At 41.4% G+C, this 14493-nt stretch overlaps 1 protein-coding gene across 1 annotated transcript; it reads right to left on the bottom strand.

Annotated features, from left to right (window-relative positions):
• Positions 1 to 4765: 4765 nt before the first annotated feature.
• On the bottom strand, positions 4766 to 5241 carry LOC122229275 (derlin-2-like). Its single transcript, XM_042954351.1, has one exon. The coding sequence runs from the start codon at positions 5239 to 5241 to the stop codon at positions 4780 to 4782; it is 462 nt and encodes a 153-aa protein (XP_042810285.1). The 3' UTR covers positions 4766 to 4779.
• Positions 5242 to 14493: the final 9252 nt, after the last annotated feature.

The raw sequence follows: 14493 nt of genomic DNA, 5'->3' as shown, positions 1-14493 counted from the left end.
TCATGAAAAGACTACATAGAGGGAGATGTTCCGAGTGCTCTCTGATCATGTTCTTTCACTTTTCTAAATAATCCATTGTATTCTTAAAACTTTGTCCTTCCAAATTGCTCAAAGCATTTAAAACATTAATCAGTCTCAGGACAGTTGTAGGTGAAACTCTGCTTTCAGACAGAGAAACAGGTTTAGAGAAATGAAACTTCTAGTGCAAGATCACTCTGAAAACTCCACAGTAGAACAAGGTCTAGAATTCATCATTCCTAGGCTGAAATCCACCCATCTTGCTGTGAGATGAATGTCATCCAACATGTCCCCCAGCAAAATCTCCAATACCATTTTCTTATTTTTATGCCCAAGATTTCCCCTTATCTCCTCCTTCTGCAAACTTTAAATGGTACCCATAACACTTTTATAATCTCTCCTGAGATAGGAAATCAAAAATTCTCACAGGTTTTGCTTCAGAACAAACCGTTCAACCTTTATTTTATTCTCCCATTGTACAATTTCTACTCACCCTAGGCTTGACTCACTTGTATTTGGAGGAAGAGGCAGGATACCTACCCCAGTTTCGCTTTCTCAGGAGTACAGGTAACCCAACTGGTATTAACACTAAAATAACTGCTCCATGATATTTGTACAGTGCTTCACGGTTCATAAAAAGGTTTCATTTAACCTTTCAGTTGAACTTTGCTACAGTCCTAAGAGTTTTACAGACAAGGAAATTGAGTCAGGCTTAAAGAGGTTATATGTCCAAAGTCACACAGCTAGGAATTTTGTGTGGGCGGTTGGCAGGCTGTGGGAAGACAAGAACCCAGGTCTTCTAGGATGCAGGTACAGAATATTTTATGTTAATATTGGAGACAGTGACTGGATAATGAATTTTCTGTTTATACTGAAGAAGTCAACAAGGACAATATAGTCTCTGAAAAATAATTCAGCCCCAAAGACAATTTGCAGGTTTGACTGAGTAGAGTATTCCTCAAGTGTTACTGAGGAACCTAGAACCACTACTTGAAAACCTGAAACACTACAACGAACGTAAGGTAAACTGTAATCTATTTGGATGCAGGGACCTGAGATTTGGTTGACATTGAAATGTTCTACATTGTGGGGATAATGCATTCAGGTAACCTCTCAAGTTTTGGGGTCAGAGTTATCAGCCATTTTAGGAAAGAATGTATGTTCTGTAGATGCATGAAATGTTTTAAAATATTAATTAGGTCAAGGTGGTCAATAGTGTTGTTCAAGTCACTTATGTCTTCACTAATTCTTGTCTAGTTCTATCCATTGTTGAGAAAGTGTGTTAAAATCCATCACCATGACTATGGACTGTCTATTTCTCCCTTTAATTCTGTACATTTTTGCTTTGTATATTTTGAAGCTCTGTTATAAGGTACATGCTCATTTATTATTTTATGCCTTCCTGATGAATGGACTCCTTTATCATTATGAAATGTCCCTTTTTATCTCTGGAAATACTCTGTCTTGAAGTCCATTTTATCTGATATTAATAGAACATTCCACTCTTCTTATGCTTATTGCTTGCATGGTTTATGTTTTCTACCCAGTTGCTTTCAATCTGTATCATCTACTCAAGATCAAACACATCTAAATTCCTGTTTATATAAGAGCTTTTGTGAATTTTATTAGTTTTATTAAGGTACTGAGACTATGATCATCTCTGGATGAATCAATAAGAGGAAATTTATGAACTTAGCTAAAAGGTTAAAATCAGGTGCATGTGGCCCAGTGGACAGAAGTGGCCAGCTCCATGACCCATGTTCAAAAATCATCATTTGAACTCTCCATGTCTTTTCCTCTCTTTTCAATCAGACTTCCCCCAAGTCTTCTCCCACTTCAGACTGGCATCTTTCCCCCTTTCTCTCCAGAAGGTAAATTCTCATCCATAACCTTGTCAATTCGTCCATGATCATTCAGGTTTCCTTAACTTGGACATCCCTGCCTCTCATCTCTTCGACCAAAAGATGCAAGCAGGTTGTCTCATTGAACATCTTCCTCTCCTGAGACTCTCTCCTCAATGCTCCTTCTGTTTCCTTTTTAACCCCATTGGTTTGGTAACCTTTCTTGTGTGCCCCTTGAAATAGTTCACCTTTTTTTTATGCTCCTTTATCGCTTTTCACATCCCTCCATAAAACTTACTTCTTTTTTTCCATCTCAGTTTTTTCCTCCTTCCCAGCCACATCAACTCAACCAGTTGTCTCCCTGTTTATTCAGTGTTTTGTTTAAGCCTAAATCAGACAGTCAACGCCTTAAGGCTGAGGTTTCATTCTCAGAATTCTGTGCTTTGCAAAATGCCATCTGCACTTACCACACTCCACAAATAATAAATAATCAGACCAAAGAATCAGAAAACTGCTGCCAGATCACTGATTAGCATAAGTACTCAATACATAGAAAGAGCTGCTGCTGCTGCCACAGAAACTTTTCCTCCAAGACAAAGAGAGCAGTGAACAAGAACCTTGGAAGAGATACTTGGTCACAATTCAATTTGGATGAGGTAGACAACAAACTGACTGTGGAGGGGAAGGCTCCCGGGGCTCCTTCTCACCCTCTCTGTGTCTTAAGGAACTATGGCCTGAGAACTCTCTCTAGGTCTTATTCTTCTTCTGTACCCAGCCTCTGGCACAGTGCCCATCATGAAGGAGCCACAGAATAAACATATTCTTGAATTGTTGACTTGAACTTAAAGAATTAGGGGGACATTTAGCTCATTCCAGTGCCTGGCTATAGAGTTATTCTTTCCGACAGAGCCTCACTCTTGATTAATTTGTAGACATCCAGTTGCTATAGGAACTGGATTACTACATTAAACCATATTTTATATTTATAATTTGATGTTCAGGCAGAAAATTATGTGCAATAGGCTCTGGTTAAGAAGGCAGATCTCACATATACAACATTTTTATTTGCTATATACAAGTATATATAGTAAATGAAAAATATATAAAGTGTACATAAAAATGAATATATCTATATTCATATTTTCAAAATAGTTCAATGAAAATATTTGATCCTTAAAGGGATGCATCCTCAGCTATATAGAAAACTCACATTAGAAAAGACTTGTAATGAAGGTCCCAGTAGGTGGGGTCTGATATTTCAGTTTATTGTCATTATATATCCTAGCTGTATACCAAGGCATATACCTTTCTATCTTGCTCTAGAAACATATGTACTATATGTTCTCATATGAGGAACAGAGTTGGGGTTCTCTAACTACTATGTTGTAGTGTTCAGGTGCTCTGGGAACTGATAACCTCAACAGGGTTGAGAATGAACCCTGTTCATTCAACATGCAACAGGGTTGAGAATGAACATTTTTCCATTCATTCAGGACACGTTTCCTGAGCTCCTTCAATGAACCAACTCCTTCATGAGTAAGATGAAGTGCCAGCCCTTTAGGAAGACTATGGCAAGGCCTTCAAGTCCTGCAAAAGTTGGAAGGTTCTTATGATGTAGCTTTACTTTGGGATGGGAAATGAAGTTGAGGCTGATAAAGATTTAACACTGATGCTCTAGGTACCTTGCCTGTATCTTCTCAATTCCAAATATAAAAGACTCCTCTTTCATCTGGGACAAACTTGCCACTGACTGGGCTAACAGACAAAAACTTAAGGGAAAAGACAAGGCAGAAGCAAAAGAGAGACTGAGAAAACTGACAGATGTGGAAGAGAGGAGGCAGAGACAAAGTAAGATACGCTGTTTCTTGAGACAACTATCATATTTCAGCATGCAGCAGAAGTGTTTCATAACTACTTCTCATTTCATTACACAGAATGTTAAAAAGATGTGCATTCAAAGAATAAAACCTAGTACAATTAATATTATTACTGCTTCATCCAAGGATATCCTTTAGTGCAATTAATATGTTCCTTTATATTATGAGTGTGTGGCAGTGAAGATTATAATGATGACTGGTATAGTTTGGTGATCCTGCTGGATTCTTGCTGGCACACTAGCAGCTTTACCCATATTTGGTTTTGCACCATCATTGGAACTATCAACATAGTGAGAAATGGAAATAACATCTTAGTATCATGAAAATAGTTTTGGTCTTACAGACTCTGTGAAAGGGTGTTGGAGACCCCCAGGGCTCAGTGGACTACACTGTAAGAACTGCTTTACAGGGTATCAAGGAAGTTCTGGCATTTTCTTTCTTTTTTAAAAAATTTTTTAAATATTTATTTATTTCTGCGAGAGACAGAGACAGAATGTGAGTGGATTAGGGGCAGAGAGAGAGGGAGACACAGAATCCAAAGCAGGCTCCAGGCTCCGAGCTGTCAGCACAGAGCCCAACACAGGGTTCGAATTCACAAGCTGTGAAATCATGACCTGAGCCGAAGTCGGACGCTCAACCGACTGAACCACCCAGGTGCCCCAGTTCTGGCATTTTCTTTAGGATAGGCCACCTTTGCATCCAGAATTCAATCAACCAACCCATGTTGGAGCCACTCCTAGCTGCTTTTGGCTCTAGAGCTAGTACTTTGAATCCAGAATCTCTGGTTAGTGCACCCAATATCAATGAATTTGGCTATGTCCAACATTATATTCCTTCCAACCTGACCTATCACCTTTAGGATCTATGTAGGATTCCCATACATTTCCCCCATGGTTCTGTCAGTGAAAATGGACAAGACTGTGCAATTTTTTGTGTGTGTATGTTGCACCTTCTCATGGATCATCAGTTCTGTACATTACCCTTTGGGCCTGCTGGGAGTTGAGTCTGGTTGTAGGTGTAGCGCCGTTAGAGGCGCTGCTGCTCTAACCGCCGAGGCGCTGGCCCTCGCCCCACGCGAAGCCTCCGGGCCGCTCTTCGGGTAGCGGATTGTAATTTGGATCCTCATCTGGCGTATCGAAAATAGCCTTCAAGACAGATGGCGTTTTCAGAATTCTGATTCCACCAGGCTGATTGGGAAATACGTCTTCCAAGAAAAAGTAGATGTGTCCAACCGCGATGCCCAGGAGGTCCACGATGACAGAGTTCCCCAACAACAGCGAGAAGCCCATGAGCACCCACGGCAGGAAGGGGGCCTGGAAGTTGAGAAGGCCGAAGAAGTTCATGCGGACGTACGGGTTCCTTCGGCTCCACACGTACACGAGCATTATGGTGAAGGCCTGGCCCAGGAAAACCAGACTCACGAACAGCCTCATGAGAATGCATGAGGGAAGGTCTAGAAAAAGATCATCAGTCTCCTGCAAGGCCACTACCTCAGGATTCACCATTTCAGGTTTTTCAGGTGAGGGGAGACTAACCCCCACAGACAGGAGAGGAAGGAATGCTACTTTCTGCAAAGAAGGCTCAGCTGAATTTAGGGGGTTAAGGCCAGTATTTGCCCATTTGTCTTCATTAAAATATGAGTTGGGAATTTGAAGACCTGAACTCAACATTTTCTTTCTCTCAAGTTCTCCATCATACTAAGAAGCATCTAACTAGCTCCTTTATACTCCTTATCTTTACAAAAATATTTTATGACAATATCTGCTTTGTCACAAAAAGCCTTGACTTCTGTTGACAGTTGATTATGTATGTTTGCAGGTAATAGGTGATAACGTAAGTTTTGTATCGGCATGACATAGACTACCAGTATCCCATTTACCACTGGCAGTAAGGTAATTAATACCTATAAATCTAATCAGATTAAAGGAACAATTCCAGAAAATCCAAAACTAATTCAGAGAACCCAACCTTAAGGCTCTGTTTCTATAAAATCACTTCCAGTACTAATTTCTGTTATCAGTAAGGATTTGCAGAGAAGCAAAGCCATGAGTGACATAGAGTAAGGGGCATTTAATAGGGATTAGGCCTTGCACAGCAATGGTTAATCAGTCTACTTAAGGCCCATGCATGCACCACATCTCATGTGGTATCCAAAGTCACCAGGACCAATAGTCAGGAAAGGAAATTAGACATAAATTGGGGAGAGAAGATATTCATTAAATGCTTACCATTATGTGCCCTCTGCTCTTCTGGGCCCCACAGTGGTGTCCTTTGTTCACCTCATCACTACTGACCTTGCTGGCACTCATGGCTAATGTCAGCAGCTGGTGTAATACTTACTTAGGTCCCTTTTGGTTCAGCTGGGAATAGTAATCATCACTGGCAGTCTTGCCTCATATGAAGACCCCTCTGGAATTGAGCTAAGACTTATATTTGGCCTTGGTCCAAGTGGTCTCCTCTGCTGAGTATAACCCCATGCCAGGTTGGCAGGCCATCTTTGGCAAGTTCTACAGTTAGACACTCAGACTAATTTGAGTTCTGCATACCTTGGGTAACTGAAGGTGGCTTGGACAAGCTAAATTTATATGTCTTTCTCTGCTCCACTGCACTATAGCCCTGGGTTTGCATTAAAGGAACACACCCCATGTTGATCAATGGCAGCAAAGGAAGTAATCTTCCCGAGCCCCAAGTGATGAGTCAGAATAAGGATTCTTCTCAGAATTCACTTGATTTAATTGGGTGCTTCTAAAACACCCTGCCATTTCAGCTCATGGTCTGTGTACATTCGTGTATGAATGGGGGTGGGAGGAGACAGAGAGAGAATTAATTCTATGGATCTAATAGTGTGTTGGTCATCTGGATCTTTGAGGGGGAAAAACCCTGGTTTGTAGTGTTTGTTGATTTCTGTGGTATAAATATTCCCATCATGGGAATATTTCAAGGTACCAATGATTTCAAGGTACCAATGATTTAGCAACCTGCTCAGAAAATTTTTGAATATTTAAAAAGTGACCTTACTAGCCAGTATAAACTGACTAGCATTCGGCTGCCTGGAACCTTCCCTTATCTGCCTTTGTTTCCTTCTTATTTATCTATTGTCTCTTCTTACAACTCCACAGACAGAAAAAGTGGGCTTTGTTTTATTTCCATTATCCTTCTATTATGGGGTGGTATGCCTCTTGGCTGGGAGAATCATATAATTTATCATTCAAATCAGGACTTTTTTGAGTGAAAGGGAGCACTCTTAATTATTCATAAGAATAACAGGAATAAACCAAGACTGTCCCAGAAAACTGGTATATATGGTCTCCTCACTCATGACCTAGTCCTCGTAATCAGAAATTATATCTTTCATAAAATATGGGGATCCTCTATGATCTGAGTTCCCTATGCTTCCTTCCCAAAGAAATTTAAGAAATCTTTTACATCCAAAACCTCGTTTTTAAGCCAGTTGTCTTGTTAAATAGGCCTCCAATGTGAAGGGCTACAGGGTAACATCCATCATTTTAATATTTTCACCCTTTCTCTGTCAATAAATATAAATCTCCTTACAGATCATTGAAAGAGAAGTCCTGTCTTTGACATCAGACTGGGATACAAATTCAGGTTTTGCCATCATACAGTTTATGATCTTCAGCAAATTTCTTAATTACTTATAGCATCAGTTTTGTAGAGAGTTTTGGGAGATGGTAGAACTGGAGTTTGATGGTTACAAGCTCTTCCTGGTTCCCCTGAGACTATCCTGATTTTAAAACTAAAATTCTATATCTCAGGAACCCTCCCAGTCCTGGGCAGACTGGGATGGCTGGTCACCCTGAAACCCAGAACAATTATTATGAAGCTCACATATCATGTAATAGTGCATCTGATCTGGATGGAGCTGTTATCCTCAGGGGAGGGTGAGTAGTCAGAGGACAACTACCTAGCAAATGTTTTCAGTTTTCCTTTATTCTGTGTCTCTACAGTTCTACTTTATCGCCAACTATTTGTGGGGGGGGGGGGGTGTTATTTTCCATTTGGTGGACATATCTATGGATGATGGGTTTGTCTTTTAAATTTTTTTTAATGTTTATTTTTGAGACAGAGCATGAGCAGGGGAGGGAGAGAGAGAGGGAGGGAGACACAGAATCTGAAACAGGCTCCAGGCTTTAAGCTGTCACACAGAGCCCAACGTAGGGCTCGAACCCACGAACTGTGAGATCATGACCTGAGCTGAAGTCAGACGCTTAACTGACTGAGCCACCCTGACACCCCTGATGGATTTGTCTTTTAAGTCATCTCAGTAATACAAGTAATTATTAGGCACAAAATAAGCATTTTGAAGACTGATCTGAATAATCCTTTCCCCAGACTAGCCCCTAAGTAACTCTTTAAAGAAAACCTCTGTATTCCTCTTGCCAAGGCAAGTCTATGTTGCCAATGGTGGACTTTATTCTCCTGTTAATTCTTTTGGAATGATCACTGCAATCAGAGAGGCAGAGGATCAATCAAGCCATACATTCCATCCACCCCTCTGGGGACCAGCATGGAACTGTTCTCTCACAGAAACTTTATTTAGACTGGCTTAATAAGAGCCTTTCTTTTAAAAAATATAATGTTAGTTTAATACCGATGACAGGGGCTGGACGGCAAGTGCAGAACCAAGTCTTCTATTCCCTGAGAAGGTTCAGCTGGTGTAGCTACAGCACAAATTTCTCTCCCCAAGTCTGAGAACTACAACACTCTCAGGTAGGAAGTAGCTCTAGAGGGGCCTGTTTGGTCTCAGGGACTCATTCCAACTGTAACACCTTGGCCTCAACTGCCCCATTATGCCGAGCAGAATAAATGACTCTCGCAGATGCAAGGCTTGGGATGACATCAACCTTTTTCCATCTGGAAAGAATTGAAATCATCAGTTCACTTTTGGTAGTTTCCTATGGAGCAAGGGTTGTGATTTAAGGAATTATGACTAGGAACTCAATTTGGGACAAAAGATGCTTTTTTCCACTTACACTAGATGGTATATGCACAGCACCTTCATTATCATCTCTTCAAACACACCCCTTTTCTTTCTTTCTTTCTTTCTTTCTTTCTTTCTTTCTTTCTTTCTTTCTTTCTTTCTTTCTTCAATATATGAAATTTATTGTCAAATTGGTTTCCATACAACACCCAGTGCTCATCCCAAAAGGTGCCCTCCTCAATACCCATCATCCACCCTCCCCTCCCTCCCACCCCCCATCAACCCTCAGTTTGTTCTCAGTTTTTAACAGTCTCCTATGCTTTGGCTCTCTCCCACTCTAACCTCTTTTTTTTTTTCCTTCCCCTCCCCCCATGGGTTTCTGTTAAGTTTCTCAGGATCCACATAAGAGTGAGACCATATGGTATCTGTCTTTCTCTGTATGGCTTATTTCACTTAGCATCACACTCTCCAGTTCCATCCACATTGCTACAAAAGGCCATATTTCATTCTTTCTCATTGCCACGTAGTATTCCATTGTGTATATAAACCACAATTTCTTTATCCATTCATCAGTTGGTGGACATTTAGGCTCTTCCCATAATTTGGCTATTGTCCAGAGTGCTGCTATAAACACTGGGGTACAAGTGCCCCTATGCATCAGTACTCCTGTATCCCTTGGGTAAATTCCTAGCAGTGCTATTGCTGGGTCATAGGGTAGGTCTATTTTTAATTTTCTGAGGAACCTCCACACTGCTTTCCAGAGCAGCTGCACCAATTTGCATTCCCACCAACAGTGTAAGAGGGTTCCTGTTTCTCCACATCCTCGCCAGCATCTATAGTCTCCTGATTTGTTCATTTTGGCCACTCTGACTGGCGTGAGGTGATATCTGAGTGTGGTTTTGATTTGTATTTCCCTGATAAGGAGCGACGTTGAACATCTCTTCATGTGCCTGTTGGCCATCCGGATGTCTTCTTTAGAGAAGTGTCTATTCATGTTTTCTGCCCATTTCTTCACTGGGTTATTTGTTTTTCGGGAAACACACCCCTTTTCTAATTTGGTAGGGCCTTCATGGTTGGTGTTAATAAACCCAATTCTTCTTGAAATAATACATATTCCATGAGCTGGCTGGGAGGGAAGGATTAGCAAGGTTCTGTTCCTTTAATTCCAGTCTTACTCCCCTTCCTGTGAGGAAGTCATACTGGAGGCAGCAGTAGGAAGAGCAAGAATTAGGAAACATCACAGTGGTTGGCACAGAGTAGGGATAATGGATGAGACCTGGTTGCTGGCCCTGCCTATGGAATCAATTAGTTGTATGACTTACGAGTTATTCCATCACTTTGGCTCTATTTCCACAACTTTAAGTGAGGGGTTGGGTTAGGTCATCCTCAAGCCCCCTCTCATCTCTAAAACCCAATGAATTGTATGCTTCAGCAGCTTTTCTAATTTCTCCTTCTTTTACTAGTTTGTTTTCCTCCCCGCCTCTCCTTAGAAACTGAGTAGACTGATGAGATGGCCCTTGTCAGGGATGAGGAGGGGGTGGTGGTTTCCTAGATTGGCTACAAAAAAAAAAAGGATATTTCTTTTATATACCATACTAAAGTCCTGCTTTCAACAGGAATCTCCCCAAGGAACCAGATGGCTCTGCCCTCCTCTGGACACTGGCTTCATAGAAGGCATCTTTTCCTCTCTCATGTCAGTCTTCATATTCCTGCTAACTCTACAATCTCCGACTTTGGGGAGTGTCCCTGTATGATACTGGCAATATGTGCTGGTAAGCTGACTCTCTGAAAACAAAGTCCGAATTTATAGTATTTGTCCATTTTCATGGTGTAAGTGGCTTATTTCAAGCTAACAATGGTTTAACAAACTGCTTGAGAATTTCCTGAATATTTAACACTGTTCTCATGAGCTTATATGAGCCAATTCCAGTACACCACTTGGCCTGGTGTAGACTGTAAAGAGAAACCAGACCTACTTTTTTGATTAGTCTATGGTGTCAACACAATCCGGTGCACATAGTAGGAACACAAGTGAAGCCATTGGTTGACAGAGCCTCTTCATGTCTTGATAAGTACAATCATCCTTACCTTCTGCTGTAGACTAAAGGTTTATATCCTCCCAAAATTCATATGTTGAAACCTAATCCTCAGTGTGATGGTATTAGGAGGTGGAGATTTTGGGATGTGGTTAGGTTATAAGGGTGGAGCCATCATGAATAGGGATTAGTGCCCTTTAAAAGAGACCTCAGAGAGCTCTCTCATCCCTTTCCACCATATGAGGACACAGTGAGAAGATGGCTGTCTATGAACCAGGAAGAAGACCCTCACCAGAGACCAAATCAACTGGTGCCTTGATCTTGGACTTCTCGGCCTCCAGAATTATAAGAGATGAATTCCTGTTGTGTATAAACCACCCAGTCTATGGTGTTATGTTATAGCAGCCCAAACAGACTAAGGTAACTTCATAATCTTTCTTATGGAAAGTACCTGTAATAATTTTCCAAGCTAGTTTTGACCCTAGACCCTAATTCATTTTATTTATCATGGTTATCTTTTCAGGTTACAAATTAGTCTGGCTTGCTTTTATTTCTGTTTCTTTCCTCTTCTGGTACTTTGATATTTAATGCACACATACACATTAGTGAAAACAAAATCACCTTTAAGCTTCCCTGTTTGTATCTTGGAAAAAGAAGGTGCTCCTAGAGCTACATGTTAAGCCAAGTTAACTTTATCTCACACTGGAGTTTTCTTGGGGTCCATGGCAGTCTGTGAGTTACCCAAGGATTCCTTCTTGAAATCATGGTGATCTCTGGAATGGACCATCAGGTCAGAGGAAAATTTTAGAGACTAACCTATTATTAGCAAATCAGATACTGACTACACAAAAGCTTTAATAAATTAAAGAACTGCCTCTGTTAGGTTCTTTCACCTTTTAGTTCTTTCCTTGTTTAACTTTTGCCCTAACTTTGTTGTGAAAGCTTACTTTGTAGGACTGTGCCAGTTGTGGCTCTGGGACAAAGTGTTCCTTTTTTCAGGCAGTGATGTTTCATCTGGAGCCAGCCTTGACTTTTCTTTCAGCCATAATGTAAGCATGAAAATATGAAAATGAACAGCACAAATAAGGTTTTATGGCTTTCTCCAACAACGTAGGAAGCCAGGAAAGGCAATAACAGAATTCAATCCTTCCTCCTCCTTTCCTATTAATTTGATTTCAATTTCTCTTCCAGAATAAATATTCAACGAATTTCTTCATTAGTGTGGAGCTGGAGGAAGTGCAGTAATTTTGGCTCAGGCATGTCAATACTGTTCTTCTCTGGCAGTTCTGCTTTGTGGAGTTTAGTATTGGGTTTATGATTTCTACCAGGCTATATGGCAAAGACTAAATAAAGAAGGGGATGAGGTTGTTGAGGAGGGGTCCAAGGCTGGATCAGCCAAGAGCAGATATCATAGGTCAAGGGTGAGGTGTGTTGGCAGAGATGTGCTCAAGACTAAATTGTGCATGCGCTAACTATACTCATGCCCAGGAGTGCAATCCATTCTCCAAAGTGGAAAAATACAAGAAAAGTACCAGAAATAGAGTAAAGCCTTCAACAAATTAAAAGCAATCATGTTCTTCACAGACTTCAGGAATCAAAGCATTAGGAGGTCAATTGCAAATTAGATTAGGGAGCAGTAACACATGTGCACATTCCAAAAGGGGTACATGAGATAATTTTGAGAAGGCATATTATGATTTCTCTTGGCATCCCCTACTTTTGCTGTCCTATCATCTTATCTTGCTTCTAAAGTCTCAAGACTCCCCACCCTTTCCAGGGGCTTTCCAACTCCTACCCATTCAGTGAGACAGTGAATTCTAGCTAAAAAAAAAAAAAAAAAGGATGCTTCCAGGAGAATGCCATATTGGGGGGGGGTTTGATAATTTGGGACTCAGGTTTAGATGTAAATATCATCTTCCTATCCCAATGATGTGCATACCTGCATGCAAACTTAGAATAGTTTGGGAAGCCTTTCAAAATATCAATCCGTTCCATTCCCTTCTCATTTTCATCCAAAGAAGAAGGGCAGTAAGGGAATAGTGGTATTATGATGATGTGGTGGGAAGCAGCCTGATGGTTGAGGAACAAAGTAAGATGTAGAGGTGACAAATGGAGAAGGAAGCTGGAAGGCTGGGGATTGGTTACCCTTAGCAAATAAGTTAAAATAAGTTAATTGCCTGAGCAAATAGGTAAATATATTGAGGATAGTCAATCCATATTCCTCACCATCTGAGACAAGATTTTAAAACATAGAAATAGAGGAGGCTAGAAAGATCCTGAGGTATTGGATTGAAGTTTGAAGTATTGGTATGAATTCATGAATTTGTAAATAGATAGATAGATAGATAGATAGATAGATAGATAGATAGAAAAATAATTTGAATATACCATGTCCCAGGTCTTGCGTTTTATATACTTTTTCCACTAAAAGGAGCCAGGGATCCTTGGAGGAATGACTGATTGTAAGGCTAGGGCAAGGAAAGAACAAGAAGAACTTGAATCATCCTGTTGTAACAGAAAGTAAAGAAATGCTCTAAGAATGATGGGGACATATCAATAAGACATATAAGTCAGCTTGAAGAGCTCCCACTGGCCAAATCTAGGACAAAAAAGCATCAAGATAAATAAAAACATTGGGAAGCCAAGATGACGGAACAGCATGGAAGTTTTTTTTGTGTCTCATGTCCATGACATACAGCCAGATCAACACTAAACCATCCTGCACACCTAGAAAACTGATTTGAAGATTAACACAACAATCTGCACAACCTGAACCAAGAACTCAGCAGGTACATGGTGTGGAGAGGTGAACTGGGGGAGAGGGAAGCCGTGGAGGGCAGGGAGTTGTTTTTGCTTATGGAGAGAAGACAGAGATGGGGGGGAGAGTACAGGAAAAGCACTCCCCCCCCAAAGCAGCTGGAGAGAAAGTGTTAAAGTGGAAACAGTTGCAGGGACTGAACAAAAAAGGAAGAAAGGAGAAAGGAGAAGGTTTAAATTCCATTAAGACTTTATTAACGGGGGGGGGGGGCACAGAGTCTGAAACTCCACAACTTGCTACCTGGTGGTGCTCTGGTGAGAAGGGTGAATCCCCAGGAGGAGAGTGAAGTCCAGGGATCTTAGGGCCACATGGGGAGAAGCGGTTCCCCTGCTGAGAGGACATTTTGTAGGGGCTGTGAGACCTCCCCAAAGGCAAAGGCCCCAGTGAACACTGGAGAACAACCACATTTGCTGGTGCTGGAACAAGGTCGTTAAGGGTGAAGCCTGGTGCCAAATGTGTATTGTGATTTTCCATAATCCCTGAAATGCTGCTGCTACACTATCACGTGAACTTTTCCTAGGGTGGGCTGGCACCCAGCCACAGTCTCTGGGCGTCAGCAGCAGCACAGTCCCGTGAACATTCGTAGGTGCAGCTGGCACCCAGCCATTGCTCGGTGAGACCCTCCCTCAGAGGGGCAGAATGGGTCAAAGCCACAGTCCCTCAGAAGTAAGGGGTCTGGAGAAACAGCCTCATCTGAGATAAAACTCAGGAGGGAGGTGCTGCCTGAGGCTTGGTCACAGACAGTGTAAAAGTGGGAGCGGACAGAAGCCAGAGACAAAGGATGGGTGTGTAATTGCTGGTTGGGGAGAACAGAGTTCCAATACTAGAGACTGAGTAGCTGGGTAACACCATTTTCACCCCTCCCACGCATGCGCATACACACCTACAAGCACCACAATACACCCCAGTAAGCAAAGGAATGCCATCTAGTGGAGAACAGAGCTGTTACACTAAGCCCTGCCCA

The sequence above is a fragment of the Panthera leo genome, chromosome C2 (assembly GCF_018350215.1).
Source record: "Panthera leo isolate Ple1 chromosome C2, P.leo_Ple1_pat1.1, whole genome shotgun sequence".
In the NCBI taxonomy this organism is placed as follows: Eukaryota; Metazoa; Chordata; class Mammalia; order Carnivora; family Felidae; genus Panthera; species Panthera leo.
Note: the sequence above shows the minus strand (reverse complement) of the source record. Positions and strands in the feature narration are given on the sequence as shown.

What these genes read in the sequence shown, in the direction of transcription:
- LOC122229275 (XM_042954351.1), bottom strand. Translation starts at nt 5,241, where the DNA reads ATGGTGAATCCTGAGGTAGTGGCCTTGCAGGAGACTGATGATCTTTTT.